Source organism: Euwallacea fornicatus, chromosome 3 (genome assembly GCF_040115645.1).
Source record: "Euwallacea fornicatus isolate EFF26 chromosome 3, ASM4011564v1, whole genome shotgun sequence".
Lineage (NCBI taxonomy): Eukaryota > Metazoa > Arthropoda > Insecta > Coleoptera > Curculionidae > Euwallacea > Euwallacea fornicatus.
This window is the reverse complement of record NC_089543.1, coordinates 3589808-3607521: the sequence shown is the minus strand read 5'-3', so window position 1 is coordinate 3607521 and position 17714 is coordinate 3589808. Positions and strand designations below refer to the sequence as shown.

Below are 17714 nucleotides of genomic sequence, written 5' to 3'. Positions count from 1 at the left end.
ATAAGCCACGGTTATGAAAACCGAGTAAATCGAGGTTAAAGTCCGAGCGACAGGTTCAAGAAGTCGTTTTTAACTGAGCATCTTATGACAGACGTGGAAGAAAACTGGGGCAACTAGTTAAGAGATGTAGCTACATACTCAGTTAAAGAACGGTTGCTCTGTTAATTTACTTCGTTGCGGCGCACTGATGGAATGTCACATCAGGAAATTGAGAAAGTATTGTAATGGAACACCCTGACACTGTCTGAGTGACAGGCGGGGTCCTTTTATCAGTCGTGACTGCTCTGAAACCTTGCAGTTCCTTTAAAATACAATTTTTAAAAAAATGTGTGCCTCAAAGTTTGCCGGACTCTTCAGTGGTGCGAACTAATTTTAATTAAGTATAGTCGACGCGTCAAACAGCTAATTTATTTTTTTTTGCAAATCGATATTTTGGAAGTTAATTAAACGGAGATGAGTACGGTTTGTCTGGGTGTCAGTTCATTTGACGCCCATTTAATTCTAGATAAGTATTTTTCTTAGCGGAACTTTTAAGTTTTCAACAGGGACACAGACAGGTAAGACATTTGGAGAATTCATCTCTTCTTCGATCTTCAGTTAGGCGAACATGTGCTTTAAGAAGGATCCAGTTAACGAAGACATGTCAATCTTTCCCAAAGCCTCTGCTTCTTGCTATGTAAATCTTTCCATATTCGAGCGCGATACACACTTTACTCATATATTATTTTTTAATGTGAATCAAATAGTATGAAGAGGAGTGTCACGTTTTTAATGTCTATGCGTGTCTCAATCTATCATTTGGTGTTATTCACACTCTAATTTGTTCCATTCACGTGAGCAAGCCGAATTTTAGTGAGGCTCACAAGACAGATGCTAAATGAAGTTCAATTACAATTTCGAAAAAAAAGCCATTTGTCGAAAATCGAGTAGTCTCAGTCGGGATCGAGGTGTGAATGGTAGATAGACGAGCTTGAATTCCTTAACGAGAGAAAGAGCCCGGGTCCCAGTTAAATAAATAGTCGATTTCTAAGTTTAAACTGCGTGGAGTTGGCATCGCAAGTCCTAAGAATTGAGAGCGATAGAATCTTTATGTTAGGGGACTAAATACTATTAGAAATTGGTATTTTCATGAAGATTAACAGTGCATTTTCATGAACAGCTTTCAGCATATGTACTTCTTTTCTTGTTTGTAAAAAAATTTCTCATATAGCCATGCGCAACCTTAGTCGCAGCATGTCACAAAGGCACGGGCAATGTTACCAAGCCACCACGTGTAGTTCTTTTATAGGCTTTTCTGCTTCTTCCGCATTATACTGTAGAGGATCGTGACTGCATTCGTGGTCATCACTATGCAACTAGACCAAATAGATGAAACAATTTATCAAATTGGATAAGATAGCAGGATTTATTTGGGGACAAAAAGGATTAATTCCACAAATTATTCCGAAATGCATGTGAACACTTACGAATAATTTTAAATCCTGGAAAGCCCTAATCATATCTAAATGCAGCAAGCAACCCCCGATGTAATATATCTTGGCCTTGCCATAGCTCTGTAAACGTTAAGTTGAAAGCTGTAAAGATAGTAGCGGCACAACACGCAAATTTAAAATTAATGTTGTCTACTGATTAAAGCTCGCCGTGAATTAATCGTTTCCAACTATTTTAATTGATTTTCGGGGGCATATCTATTCAACAGTCGCCTTTTTCGTTTTCTCATTGAAAAATTATCAAGCTTTTGTTCTTTTTCTGATGGGGAATTGAAGTTGATTTTCTTGAATGGGGGCAATTTTTTTTTTTTTTTTACTTGTACTGACACGAATGGGACTCCTTTGTGAAGTTAACGTATTGATTGAACCTAATTCAATTTTGCTTTTGTTGCTAGTTCTACACAAATCACTGCATAATGAGCAAGAACGTATTCGAATGTACGTGTATGGCCATTTTGTATGCGATAATTTTATTTAATTTAAGTAAAAAATTGAACATTTCCGGGTCTAAATTATTTTCCCACGTAGCACACCTAGAGAATGCAAAATGTTTTAATTTTCCCCCTGCATTTACTCTAAAGCTATATGTGTGTATGAGTCGTGTCCCGGTTTAAATGTAGTGAAAATTACACTTAGGTACGCTTCTGTTCGAACAAAGAGGTTTACTAATTAAAAGTGGAATATATTTTATGATTTTGTTTTGGAAATATGTGGATAGGCTACGCTTTTACAAACAACTTCCTATAGGAATTACTCGGGAACAACATTTTAAGAAGAATTTAATTACACGCCAGCATTAGACTAGACTCTCTTAATTGTGGCATGGTCACAGAACTAATCCTGTAGGGAAATAACTGTTTCGTTTGTAGAGCACACCAAAGCTAAAACAAATATACTTTACAATTTACAACAACTGAAATGAATATGACACACCAGTTTTCATTGTCCTATATAATTGTTTGTTTAAGTTTATCAACTAGAAACGTGAACACTTCGGTTTCGAACAGTTACCTCAAATGGACTTAAAACTTTTCCAAACTGGGACAATATTTTCGGTTTCTGTATGACACGAAACTTGAATCCTTATCCATCTTAGTCGTTTTATGAATAAAAGCTTTTAATTCAAAAACAGAAAGTTCTTTTAAGCCGCACATAATTTTAACACCATTAATTTCGGCCCGTCTGGACTCCTTGACTTTCATTAATCCACTTACTTTATTAGCCCTTTTGTAAATACAAATAAAAACATTTAATTTTTGGTTTGAAATCCTTTGAAAAAGTGCTACCGGGGATTCTGCGAGCGTTTCGTTGCTCTTCCGAGTGAAATCTTTTTTGTTTTACCCAAAATTTGTCACGGTAAGTTTTCACGGTTAGACCGGAAAATTATCCCATGTCAATTTACGATAATTTCAGCAATGTTCATTGTCTTATCATTTCCGAATCCAATAATCCAAAGCTATAGAAATTCCCAATGAATAAATTGCATTCTGCGTTGTAAGGGCCGTTTTATGTTGGAGATTTAGCTGCATAAAGTTAAAATAATCAAAGGCCTGGAGAGTGTGAAGCACACGCGTAAAGAGTCCATAATGAATATTCAAAAGGGATCGTCTCAATTATAGCTTTACAAACACGTAACACTAAAACTATTATGTTAATGCGCTTATATTAATTAGAAAGGAATGTTTTGATCGTTTTTCCGGATAGGCGGCTTTATTCGCGGGCTTATTTAGAACTGGAAACCAGCTTTCACTCCTCAATAATTATTTTCGATAGAATAATAGATATCTATGTTAAAGCTTTGTCATTAATGCAAACTCTCGCGCCAAACGCAACGTATTTTGCTGCCTAGTGAATACTGAATTGAGATTATCACCAATAAAATATATTCATTTTTTAAACGTTTTTGGGGAGATAATTACTTTCAACGCGGAGAAGGGTTTTGTGTGTCATAGTGAAAAACCATAAAATTACCCATTTTAATATAGGAACATTACTGTGAATACTCAAATTGTCGACTACGTAGATTGGTGTAAATATAGAAAGCCTGTACATCAATGTACAGGTGGACGTATCATTAGATCTCGCCGAGGGTAGGCTGGGGGTAGATGTGACATTGAAGACATCTTTTCCCGCGAAGGGAGCGATGGGGACTATTGCGCTACTGACCCAAAGGTCTTCCTGTCGGATTAAAAAAACAGTTTTTACAACCGAAGGTCGGGTCAGATGAGTTGATCAGTGTCACCAGTCATGATCCACATATACATGGAGGAGCTTGGAACTGACTCCGCCACAAACAGCCAAAGTGTTGTTTCGGTGCCCGAATTAACCTGACCGAATATCGATGCAGCCCTGTAGACTCTCAGCATCAGTCGATATGCAACATCGTGTATGCCCTTATGAGTAGTTCACTCCCACTTGAGGCGTTGACCGCAAAAGTGGTCCAAGTTAAAATTTTTATTTATAGAGATAACGGTCTTTGAGTTTTTTTTTTTGTTTTAAAACTTCTGACGCGATCTTATCGTAACTTATCATTTAAACAGTTTTTTTTTCTAACAGGCATTGGCATCACCGTCGATATGACGTGTGTAACACTAAATGTTCAGTGCTGCTTTATAGTCACAACTCGATGTACTGAATTCTGTTTGAGCCGTTTTTGCACTCAACGCTTTAATTTGAATGAAATATTTTGCATGTTTTCGGAGTTGTAAAAAAGAATGCGCACCATTTTTAAATTTTAGTACAACTTATTTCAATAGCTAAATGGTTCTGGAACAGTAGAAAATTAAGAACAAAACTAAAATTTGTAGAGTTCTCTGAAGAGCATTTGTTACTCCTTTGTATACTGCTGTTGATAGTAAATTGTCAATCTCTTCAAAATGTTTTGTGCACGTACAAACATATTTTTTCCACTGAAATTTCCCAAGCTAATGGCATTATCTTCAAACAATTGTTGCAAGAACGAAATTATACCGATCTCCGCCAATGGGGGAAACATTCCTCCACACGTTGTAATGTGTTTCAAATACGTGCCGCAGGAAATGTATTTGCAGGCAGAAGTTGGAATCTTCTCTTAACACGAAAAGGAAATGTTCAAACATCCCTGGATCGGTTGTTGGTATTTTATTCTGCAGGGGCAGCAATCGGAGATTCTTCGGTTGAAAACTTTTTCTGATTTTCTTTACTACAAATTTATTTAATCTGCGAAATAACTTAAAACTAATGAGAAACAAAATTAATTGTGATCTAAAGTATTGCCATTTTTATCAGTTGACAAATTGGGTATTGAACATCAATTAAAATCTACTTTATCAAACGCCAACAAATCTGACCTTAATTGGATCGAACAGAATGATTGTATCACACCGCCAGTGGTAAATAAATTATATCAACCACCTTTGAACAGGCAGGTGTAGAGCTTTTATTACAACGTTAACTTCGCAAACGATTGACCCTAAATCTGTACTTTATAGTAAAAAAAGGCCACTCGGGGAACTTTCTTAACATAATTCCCAAATCGTTTTTACCCTTCTGCTATTATTGGAAATTAAAGCAGCCCGACTTCCGCAGCTAAAATCATTTTAATGCGAGAAAATACGTTCAGCTCAGTAAATGATCCTAACATTGCTAAAACATCATTTCTGGAAGCCAATTAAAATTGTTACGGGGTGCAAGAAGTTTTTAGCATGCGTCATTTCGGTTTAACTGAAAGCTTAGGAATTTCAATTAGAATTTGTCACTTCTCGAAACGAATGAAAGTGATGAGGTTCGGTTAAAAAACTGTAATTCTGAAGAGGAATTTCAGCGCTTTAAAACCAAGATATTTTTGGGTAAGCTCTGAAAACAGAAAAATAAAGGAAACACATTATTCGTAAATTAAAAACCTCCAACTTCCTGAAGGAAGAGTCTTTTTAGCGGTGGCTTTTAAGTTAAACGAATAAATATTTGCCGAGCGAATTATCAAGGTTTTCATTTTTCATTCCCTGCCGGGTTAGTTATGTCATCCCGTTTTCCGTCTTAAAATTTAGGATAACAGTAGGGTTATTTCAAAGAGAGTAGGAGCGAAAAATCTATTTTTTAATTAAAAAGGAGAGCCGCATTAAGTTAAAATAATTTATCTTTTCCCAGTGCGGACTCTTCTTGTTCTCACTTCATTGTTCACTAATGTTTAATTTAGGACCCAACGAAGTTCTGTTTCAAGAAAGTTCCATCCATAAAACGCTTCGTTTAAACTTTCATTTTTGCTTGGAACCAAGCCCGAATGTGTAGCTACAATTCAAAAATAGGTTAATTTTAATCACCGCCAAATTTTCGAGAAAAACATGCACGAAATGGCATTGTAAAACTCACGGGTGAAAACAAGTCCATTTAATTTAACCTTAAAATTAAAAAAGTGTTGGATTTGACCCTCCTTTGCAGCATTTTAATCAAACTTGGTGCGCCAGTCTATATCGAAAAGTAGCTACAGTGATAAACTAATCAAAATGGGCCACTTCTATAAATGCTCATAAAATTAATTCCCAATTTTTCTTTATTTAGCAAATATTAGGTTAATTAGGGAATCATCAGGTTTAAACTTGACGTTTGGTTTTTAAAGACTGAGCAAAAAATGATAAAGCTATCAAAGAACTACTGCAAGTATTTAATTTTATACCAAGTTGTATTGTTGAAATAAACTTAACAAATTCTATAAATCAAGAGAATGCATCACGGGTGTCTGCCTCGGAACAATCGGACTTCTTGATACCGCCTGGGCATAGAGGTGATTAGGTTTTCTATCATTTCCGTTGGAATGTCGTTCCATTCTTCCTGGAGCATTTCTGTCAAGTGATCTAAATTTTCGGCAGTTGGACAATCTCTCAAGAATATCCAAACGATATTCTATGGGGTTTAGGTCAGAGGAATTGGCTGGCTAATCTGAAACTTTGATATTGTCTTCCTCAAGGTATTGCAATACTAATCAGGCGATGTGGTGTTTCGCATTATCTTGTCGAAGGACGAAGTTTCGACCTTCTTCTGCTACAACTTGGATGACGCAAGATTCTATGATGACCTCTAAGTACTGACGGCCATTCGCAATTCTATCTTGAACATGTCCTCATTGGTCGATGTACCAGTTAATATGGGATCTATGGGTTCTGGAAAATTTTAATCGCCCTCGCCGACGTTCACAGCTAACTGGAGCCTCACAGCTATGACCCTGGATCGCATGTTGACGTCATGAAACGTATTTCATGCAATCTGAGAATTCCCATAGCGCCGAAATGAATATCAGCAATGTTTTTTGCTCTTTTGCTGAGTTTTGGAATGCTGATCATGTCAAATTGCGGTCTTCACGAGGTGTTATCTTCTGTTGATTGTAGTAAATTTTCTATGCCGATTGTGAAGTTTAGAAATTACCGAGTGGCTTCTTTGAATTCTTCGGCAATTGCTCGGAACGGAGTAACCTTCTTCAAATGTCCTGACAATTTCATCTCGATTTAAAAGTGTCCTTCGGGCAACGAAGCTTCCTACAGCGTCTAAATTCATCGCGAGATGCAAAAAACGCAATGCCATGTACTGTACTGCAATGAACAATGCAAAACGAACTAAATGTTTTTTTCAATATTTTATGGTATAAAATTTTGTCGTCTTTTTAGAAAAACATAGAAACAAAAAATGAACATTCTTGATATTCCTTAACTTTCGTGTTGAGAAGGTATCAGGAAATAGAATTATGCAGAACCTACTTCAAGAGGTACTAAATTGCAAGCATAACAAAAAGTGGTCCTTAATTGATTTTGACTAGCTTAAGTCTTTATAAAAGTTTCCTGTTTACCAAATATGCCAAAAATAGTTTAAACTGGGTTAAACTTAATGGTAACTTTATCATGAGTAGATCCAAGTTTTTTACTATTCAATAAAACTAGATAACCCTAAGAGACTTTTTCATATTTCTTAACAGGAAAACGTATTTACTGCTTGAAGTTACCTGAATTACGAATTTTATAAATACGTTTTTTGTCAGGACAAAACTCTAACCTTTGATGATTCGAACTGACCTTAAGAAAGTTGCTTCAAACTTGTGACAGGAAGATATTCCTATAACCTTTAGTAACCCTAATTAGCCTTTAGAGTTTTTATGAAGTGAGCTGAGTAGGGTTTCTATAAAATTTTCAGAGGAATATCTCCCTATAGCTTTCAGTAACTTATACACACTCTAACCGAATTGGGACTAAATCACAGGAATTTTTAAGGTTTTTTTTATTGGTGAAGACAAATTGTAAGTCTGTTCATTGTGGAGACTAATGTGCAGGTTGGTACGGAAGGACAGTTTTTGGTATGAAAACGATTCTCTAACCGTCACTCACTTGTAAAAACATTAAGAGGAATTTTCTGAATCATCGGCAGAAAAATCTTCTTCACATAATAGCATAAACGGGCCACAATTGTCCATTTTATTAATTTTTCAAAAGATTTTTCTTGTCTCCCAATGTGTGCTTTAGTCTGGAATGATTAACGATAAATTGTACCTTTTTTCGTCTTGAGCGAATGATAATCCTCACTGAAAATATATGTATAGTCATAACAGAAATGTAACATTTCCAAGTACTGGAATAAGGTATTTGCCCGACAAGTCAAATTAAGTCATTGCTCGTGAGTTCCGAGATGAAATAAATTTAACACATTGTAAATTAACGTTGCGTATCTAACCTAGAAGGATTAAATTCGATTAAATGATAAGATCAAATAAAATATCTCGACGTTTAATGGGGACAGAATCCTAAAGGCTTGACAAAGAAAATGTTTAATTTTGTCAGAATATTAATGAAGATATCACTTATCAAGGGGGTGAACTTTCATTGTTTGAGAACGTTTTTCTAATAGAAGGGTGCTAGTTGTAGAAGTAGCAAAACTCCCAGAGGAAAATAATATTTGTCTTTATTAAGGCCCGAGCGGCTAGGAAATAACACTTAACTCTGCTGAGATACAATTGCTCTAACGTTTTCGTTACAGGCGTTCTCATATTTGAATATTAATTCGAAGAACTTCCTGTAACCATAAGAAGATATTATCGAATTCAATTTGTTCTGTCCTTTGCAGGGCCATGGAAGTCGCAGTCCAAATAACTGGAGTGGATTGAATCGAGCAATCATGCATACGCCACAAACTTTTAGCAGTATTTCCACTTACCCACAGCTGTTCTATATTTTGCTATTACTTTTGTTTAATGGTAAGTCATTTTCTGTAAAGTTCGATTTTATTGTTATAGTCTAGTATTCCGAGGTGACGGTTTCCTTTTGTTTTGCTAAATCGAGACGAAACAAACTTTTACATTAACTCCATTATGTTTGTTCCATACACTCCTAATACTAAACGAAGTTGTTTTTAAGTTGAAATAAAGAGGCCAGATGCGGGATATTTAACTACTATCGATTTAGAGTTTTATTTTATTTAACTTTGCCCGGCCGCATTAACCTATTTATAGTCAGTCGGAATCTGCTAAGTCAGAAGACATCACAAAAATTCACTGCACTGGTGGCGGGGTCAACTCTGTACATTAAATACGCCCAGCCACATACTTCCCCTGAATCTTTTTGCCAATCTCGTAAATGAAGAGTGTGAATAGTTTAAATTGGATGCCACAACCGAAACTCAGCGGAAGTGAAATATATCTTTCAATGTTCGCAACTTATCCCTCAACCCTCCCCAACCCAGCAACGTTTCGTTCTCTTTAAAGGTTCCATCAGTTTGGCTTACAAAAATTTGCCACTTATTTTGTGATTGGTGCATGCATATACAAGGTGTCAGTTCAGGTTATGAAATGTCGAAAAACAGGTTTCTGATAGGCACTTGCGAGGTTTGTTGCCGAATGAACACGTTGTAATTTTTCGCGAAAATAATAATCAAAAAATGCGATAGCAAAACACAATACGATGCATTAAACCAAGTTGAAATAAGATTTTTTTTTTAATTCTGTTAGTCGGTATTCGAAAAACTATTGGAGATGAAAATAATTCATACGTTTGGGAAATAAGTAGAATCGCTCGCAAGCTGTTGAATATACAAAGATTATTCGCGATCACGATTCATAAAGTTTATGATCGCACACGTCCAATAGCATAATTCGTGACTTTGCCTCCCGTTTCACAAACTTAAAATAGTGCGACAATGAGCTACTTTGTAAAAATGGTATCTTAATAGACTGCTTATCCAATATTGTGATAGACCCTTCATAACTGATGGCTGAAAGAAAGTCCAAACCGCTTATTGCCATTTCGCAGAGTTTAAAATCTATGGCTGCGTAAAATGCGGAAAATTCAAAAAATGATATTAAATTATTCAAATAAGTCAAACCCCTCACCATGCCTCATGGTAATGGGACATCAGAAATCAGAAATAGAAAACAAGAAGATAATAATACTGAAATTATTCCATTAAATCAGCCAGTAATGCCGCTCCTTGAGGAACCTGTAATTCCATATACCTTTCTAGTACTCTGCTTTGGCTGAAATTCCCATGTCGAAAGAGATTTAGACCGATTATACATTTCTGCGTCTTTAATAAGTGTTGATGTAAAAGAAAGTGCAATTATAGAAAAGCATCTAAATTAGTATTTTAAGTTTACCAACCAACCAAGGGATAATGTTTTTACTGTGACGAGGCCTGAATAAATCGAGGGGGTAAATTCTTTCCCCAGTAGAAAGTTTAATCAGTATTCTGTGAAAAAGAGGGGGGTTCACTAGCTTCTAAATCGGTATTGTAAATGCTTGGCAAACATCGTAGGGGCGGTTAATATAAGCGCGCTAATTAAGAGCTGAGCTTGGAACTTAAAAGGGTAAGATCTCATTGATGTGTGGCACACGTAGCGGAATTGTGATTCTAAGGTGTAAGTTAATTATTCAGATCGTTGGAACAAAAACGTTCAACGGCCTACATGCAGCAAGAAATTAAAACAAATTCATAATGAAAATGGCGCGGAGCCGCAAAAGGGGTTTAATGTGAATACATGCTCGTCGCTGCATTGTACGTACACACGATTTGTTTTCACTCCTCATGCTGGAGCGGTGGATTTGAGTTAGGCTTGGATAATAAATGCCAGTATACTAATATTTGGGACAACCACAGTTTAGGAAGATAAATTTGCTTCCTCGTATACCATCCTGATAAATCGATAGGAAAAACAAAATTAAAATTTTGCCTAACTTTTGAACTTGCATTTGCTCCTGATATAAAATCAATTTAAAATGGGGGAAAAAAGTTGCCTTTTATAGAGATTTTTAATGTGCCGTTACCCGGCATCGCCAAGATGTTTTTAGTTTTTCGAAATCGAAAAAAGCTTATTACATTTTATTAATGTTTTCCTTTACGCAACACGGCGTTATTATTGTCTCATGAATCACTTTTTCAAACGCGGCCCTAGACTTTCTTAACACCATGTGTAACGCAGTTAATAACGCTGGTTTACACAATATCTGTTGCTTGAAATGTTTGAACTGTTGCCAATTACTGATGATATGCTCAATTCGAAAATGTAAGTAGATTTTTTTTTATTACATCTTGTTTTCGATTTAACAATAATTGAAGTCAAGAAAAGAAATAACACGTTTTTCGTAAAAGAAAATATTTTAATAAAACAGTATCAATTGTTAGCTTCAAAAAAGCTGCTTCTTAAAGCCTTTTTGTCTAATGTTGGAACAATGACGCGTCAGAGACCAGCAATGGTCGGACATCATACGCGTATCCCAAAAACCCCGGTAACGCCCCTCACTGACATGTAAATCTTGATGCATACATTTCCTCGCTCTTCACTCATATTATCTAAGTTGTCAGGAAACTTTCCAAGATGACTATAAATAAAGTTAATTTTTATATTGATCTACGTCACGCATTTTTTAATCGCAGCAGTAGATCTTGTGCTAGTTGGGCGTAATTATTCGATTTTCTATTACCCAAAAAATTTTACATCACTAAAACAAAAGCCTCCCGAGCATTTGATTCAATATCACTCATCGAATCTATGAAGTTGGTATCTTGCTTGAGTTGTCCGATTTGAGGACCATCAAATATACTTGTTTTTAGCTTTTTCATTGTAATTTGAAAGCATTTTCGGTGAATGCATACGAAACAGCTTCTATTTCTATGAAGACTTTTGAGAAACTGTTTCGTGATTCCCAGTTTTGTATATAATGGTGGCAGGATGATTTTGTCACGAGATACCAATGGATTGTGAATCGCATTTTGTTTACCAGGTGTCATATATTATCTCAAAGGCCAATTCCTTCTTACCCAATGATCATCTTTGGCTCTGCTATTCCAGTGACACAGCAAACATGGGAACTGAGTATACCCACTTTGCCAACCAAGAAGGATGTTAACAATTTTCAAATCACACAAGTAACCCATTGACGTTCATAATACTTCATTTTTTCCAAAATTAATGAAACATTACAAAATTCTCCTTTCAATTTTATGCTATGTGCAATAGGTGTCCCAGCGTATTTATTTCCATTATGTAAAAAAATCATTTAAAGCTACGTTTTGAACTATCAACAAACAAACGCCATTCACTTGGTTCATATTGCATCAAATCCATTTTTATCAACAAACTTTTTATATGTAAACAGAATACAATTTTTTCATCGTGATCAAAAAACAGCGTAAGTTTTTCTCTCGCTCTCGATAAAAAGTAATTTTTGCGTCTAAAGCAATAAAGCTTTTTTTCTTGTAACTGTGATTCCAACGATTCCGGTGATTGTTTAGAAAGATTTAGATCACTTACAAGATCATCTAATTCATTTTACGGAAAGAGTTGAGGTTTTTCATCTGATAAACTTTCAAAATCAGTATTAGTTTCTGTTGATGCAGAACGTTTTCTTATATTTCATGTTCAGATACAGTTTTAGTAACTGAAACTGAAGAAATTGAAACTTCAACCGAATGTTGTATGGGACGCAGCACAGATATAGTATTTGGATAGTGCAATTTAGTTCGATTTTTACTATTTATACCTTTTATATTCACACTACAAAAAATAAAAATTTTTTAGTTCATTTTTTGGTTTTTGCCAAATAGTTGGGATTACAAATTTAAATGCAATCCTTTTTCCGCTTTTCCATAATCCCCAGTATTCAGTAGACAATTTACAAACACAATCAGGTGCCCAGAGTTTATCATTTTTGTCCAGCGTCAAGCTAAAATATAACGAATAGGTATTTCTAACGCAGTTGGTGATAGTTTTTCTAGAATTTTCAAACACATATTCACCAAATATGTCAGAAATATAGTTCTTATTATTTAAACAACACTTTTGCGAACTACTCGTAATACCAAAACTTTGTTTATAATTGTAACACAGTGATAATGCTTAAAACTTGCACGTTATGAGCAAATAAATAAAAATAAGCAAAAAACAAATATTGTAGAGACGAAAGGTGTACAAAAAAAGATTCATAAATTTAAAAACAGCATGTTATAAATAAGTCTTATCAACTATAATTTCTGGCAAGAGAGAAAAGTTAAATTTTGTAAACCAGTGTAATCAACAATTATATCATCGCTATAGTCGAATCGATGAATCTTTGTAGAGGGTTCATCAACGCGCTACCGTTAATGTTGCGATCAATTGTTATTTGAGTGTGGAGGACGAAACATCTATTACTTACTGTTATTTTGTTAGTAAAGATAACCTATCCACCTTACACACTAATACCTGTAAAGCGTCAAATTCATTTTTAGACTTATGTTAGATTATATCTTCGCTTAAAACCAAATATCTTTTAGTTTCTGATTTTCGGTTAGAAAATACTTATCTTCTGTATCTGTTATGTCATGGAAACTATTTTATAAATAATAAACATGAATCTGACATCTTGCGTTGCTTGAACGTGGTTACGTGCACCAAAAACCAAAACGTCAGTTTATAGAACCAAAGACGCAATTTCCAGCTGGTTTGTGCTTGTCTGTTTGCAAGCTAGTACAAGTACTTGATACGCAAATCTTTGTAACGGCGAAGCTGAAACCTTGCTCAACTTTATAGAACTTATACACTACCCACAGCCACCTGAGGCCGATCCTTCAAAGCCCTAGTAACTTTGCCAGCAAAATAATTTCCATAGTAACGACGAAGTCAGAGCAAGGCATTAGTGAAAATCTCAATTACCGCGGAAAGTATCTTGCTGGCGTAGTTACCAGCAGTTTGAAAAACCGGGCCTCAAGCCAATTACACTTGAATGTAACTAAAATGAGTAGGTATGGTAAATTTAACGTACAAGTATCTATCCCGGATACTCGGAGGATTGCAATGAGAAATTTCAATTACATCATATTATTGTGCGCTAAATATTTAGAGTTTTTTTGTCGCCCGTTTACTATTATTTCAAAGATTTTTCCAAAAGAATTAATAAGGCGATAGTCTTTAATTGGTATTTTTCTAAATATCCTTTCGAAGGTTTTCTACCAACCGGTAACACTATCTTCCATTCCCGAGCGGTATTTCATCCAAACTAAAGCTTGGTGATATACAATCCGTTATCTGCCTATTAGTGTCCTCATTTCATATTTAGCCGCCAACATTTCGATGTCGATGTAGAGACTGGAACAATTTAAGCTCCTTTTACCATAAGTGAACCAATATACGGGCCAAACGCATCACATCTCGTGAATTTTAGTACCAACTTTGAAATTTTAAATCTGGAAAACACTTCACTGGATTTAGGTAAGTGAGATCATGTCAGATACGCCTACTGTCCAACTAACTTACCGAGATAGTCAAAGGTCTGGATTTTTCTCAGGTTCAGAAACACGGAGCTGAAATATCATATTTTGTAATTTTACTGAAATTTCTTCATAACAAAATTTTTAGGGAATAAATCAAAACTGACTTTCCTGGTAAGGAATATCAAGCAGAACGTGTTACCTCGAGGCATGTTTGGGTTATTTGCGATATCTTGTTTCGTTCAATAAATGTAATGCATTTTGAAAAAAAATTACTTTTTACTGTTTACTGTTTATTTCGCTATATAATTACCTAAACCCATCTATGTCCAGGAAGTGATTTTTTGGTGGTCTAAATATAAAATGGTGACAAAAACATTGAAATTCAACACCCATTTTCACCAACTGAACCACACACAAGTTTATTTATATAAAAAATAAGGTTGTTTACGTTTTCGAAACGGGCTGCGATGTTGTTGACGAATTTCAGTTTTTTGGAACGGTCCCTGTTTTTTCTGGACCAGGCATTTCTTTGAGGATATTTTTTATTTCGGATTCGTTTTCTGTGGGAAAGTGTCAGATCTTAACAAGATAAATAGTTAATTAGATTTGCTGACTATGAGGTATCCGTCAAGTGTTATTTTAGCGAGAGACCTAGAGGAAAGTGTCGGTCTGGTAGGAAAGACAAAAATTATATTCCCATTCTTGGTTTTTACCTTTGTCTTGAAACGGTGTTATTTTGACCTCAAAAATACTCTCTTAAAATACACTTCACCAAAAAATTAACGCATCACCAAAAAGTAACCAAAAGTTTCAAGTGTTTTTTTTTAAACCTGCTCGGTTGGTTTAGAATTTTTTTTTTTAATATGATGTCTCTTGTGGAACGTTGGTGTATTTACTGCTTTCGCATAAAAACTTATTTTTTATAATAATATCCTATAGAGTTTCGCAGTTACATTATCAAGTTTCAGTTGAGATCACACTATTGCCTAATTATTTTTTTTATTTTCTTTTTTTATTTATTCCATTGTATTTCCTATTACACAAGAAACACCATTTTGTTGCATAACATGATTTTATTGAAAATTAATATTTAAAAGGAACAAAAAAAACGAAATAAAGTGCAAAGAATCAAGTCAAACAAAAGCGTCAATAGCGAGTATTTTCACCTCCGGCGCAAATAACTTCTTCGCCACGACGATCCATACTTAAAGTAAGAGACCTTATGTCATTTTGTTCCAGTTCTTCCCATATTTGCATCCGTGTCTGCCGTACGTGTTTCAAAGTATTTGAGTTACGTTTCTCTTGTAATCTCCTCCCAAGAGTGTCCCAGAGATTCGCTATGACTTACATTAAAGTTTCTACCAATTCTTCAATAACTTCAACCTTCCTTAAACAATTTTAATGCCTGGGCACATTCTTCATGCGTAAGATTCCGTGGTTCTCGCTGCATATTAACCAATAAATAAACTTGCAAAAAAGACGTGACGAACACTGTATCTGTATTTAACAATTACTGTCATTCTTTGGTTTTCGAAGGACTGTTACTTACTTTGGTGTTTATAATGATAATTATAATCAATAAAATCATGTTATGCTATAAAATGTTGTTTAGCGTATAATAGGAAAGATAATGGAGTAAACCAAAAGGGAAAATTAAAAAAATATATTTCTATGCGAAGAGAGCCAATACACTAAAGTTCTGGAAGAGACAACCTGTCATAAAAAAATTGCCCAAATCGGAAAAGAAGTTTTGGGAGAAAATCATTAGAAACTTTTGGTTATTTTTTAGTGGTGCGCAATTTTCTTGGGGACGTGTATTTGCTCTCAACTTTGAATCACCCTGTATACCAAATAGTATACAGCGCGCGTAAGGGGGAGTGGCTCAATTTCGAGAAAATGACGCAGAAAGAGGTTTTTCTCTCCCTCACATCATATCATGTGAAATGCGAAGGGGAAGATTTAATCAAAAAGGTCCGTTCTACATAGTACTTTAGGGACCGGTCAAGCATTCCAAAGGGCGGAGGTGAGGAGAGAGAGGCAGAGGGAGAGGGAGAGAGAGTGAGAGAGAGAGAGAGAGAGAGGGGGGGGGAGAGAGGGGGGGAGAGAGAGAGAGGGAGAGAGAGAGAGAGAGAGAGAGAGAAAGAGAGAGAGAGAGAAAGAGAGAGAGAGAAAGAGAGAGAGAGAGAGAAAGAGAGAAACAGAAAAGGTGAGCAATCTCTCTCTCTCTCTAAGTTCTTTTTCGAAATTGGCTCAGCCTACCTCATGCGTACCGAACAACCAGTTGCGGCAGCGTAACAAATTTGGTACTAAAGCTCGCTTGAAACGTTTCGTTTCGCCAGTGGTTTACTTGAACTGGTTTTTTATAAAAATCGTGCGGATGGAGGCATAAATAAAAATCCTTTACAGGAGATGAATAAAGAGTGCTTTCAGTCCCGGCGTACACTAAGGCAGTTTTCATGGCCGATTTCACCGGGAACTGAAAGAACAATTCTCAAGCTCAGTCCAGATCGGCGAACATTTGTCAACAAGACCGGTCAGTGAAACGCCGGTTGTCCATTCGATATGTCATCATGGCAATCACACCCCGAGCGCCAATCATTCTCCCACGGCTTCGAAATTGAAAAAGCGCGAGAGTCACGTCGGCAATAAAGCGGGCCGAGTGGCCGTCGGCCGTCAGTACGCGTTCCCTGCGTTTATCACGATAACGTTAAGGTCAAGCTGCCCATGTTGCCGACCCCACCACCCCCCTTTCCATACACTTTGAATCATATCCCCAAAAGATTAACTAGGACTACCGAGCGGCGCCACGTTTGCAAAGGGCACATTCAGTGCGACAACCTTTATCGGCTCCTTGACAAACCCGACGATTTTATGTCTTTTCTTCTTTGTTTTTATACTCGAGAACTCCACGACTTGTGTATGCGATTTTTCAGAAGGGGACTCAATCATAGAAATAAATCAAAATTGCCTTCAGGGATTGCCACGCTGCTTTCGATATTACTAAAAATATACAACTTACAAAAGTCTGGGAAATATATAGGGTGGTCCTGAAACGATAATACAATCCTCTACCGAAAATTCCATCACCAGGAACAAGGCGTTGTAATATATATAATATAGGCAAACTTACCGATATCCAAGGTTGCTTCGTTAGCTGCTACAAAACGCCGAAGTGCTCAGATTAATATCGTTTTATCAAAATAATTGCTAAACGTTATTATCGATTTTCACTATTTTTGTAACAAAATTCATTAGATGCATTGCCGCATTTTGCCGTAAATGGAATCTTTTTTTAATGCGTGAAAATACAAAAAATGGCGCGTGATTCGTAAATAAAAGTTTATATTTTTGTAACCCTCTGTATGAATGACTTTAATTTCTTCTCTGCAATAGCTGACTTTATTTTGAAAGTTTCTCGTCTCTCGTAAAGTTTTCACCAGACATACAGTTTCTCTAGAAATAAATTATTTACGATACCTTGCAATTCATCATTGTTGTTTAGTCGGAACAACAACATGAAAAAAGTTT

At 35.8% G+C, this 17714-nt stretch overlaps 1 protein-coding gene across 6 annotated transcripts in view; it reads left to right on the top strand.

The window, feature by feature from the left end:
- Positions 1-17714, top strand: part of LOC136350451 (lachesin-like) — an 89748-nt gene that overhangs the window by 42770 nt on the left and 29264 nt on the right. For 5 of the 6 annotated variants that reach the window (XM_066302147.1, XM_066302148.1, XM_066302145.1 and 2 more), the window contains one exon: positions 8571-8700. In XM_066302147.1, coding sequence (XP_066158244.1) covers positions 8622-8700 — 79 coding nt within the window. In that variant the 5' untranslated portion in view covers positions 8571-8621. Of the gene's footprint in view, positions 1-405; positions 558-8570; positions 8701-17714 lie in introns of those variants that run through there. The other variant, XM_066302149.1, reaches the window with a different exon arrangement.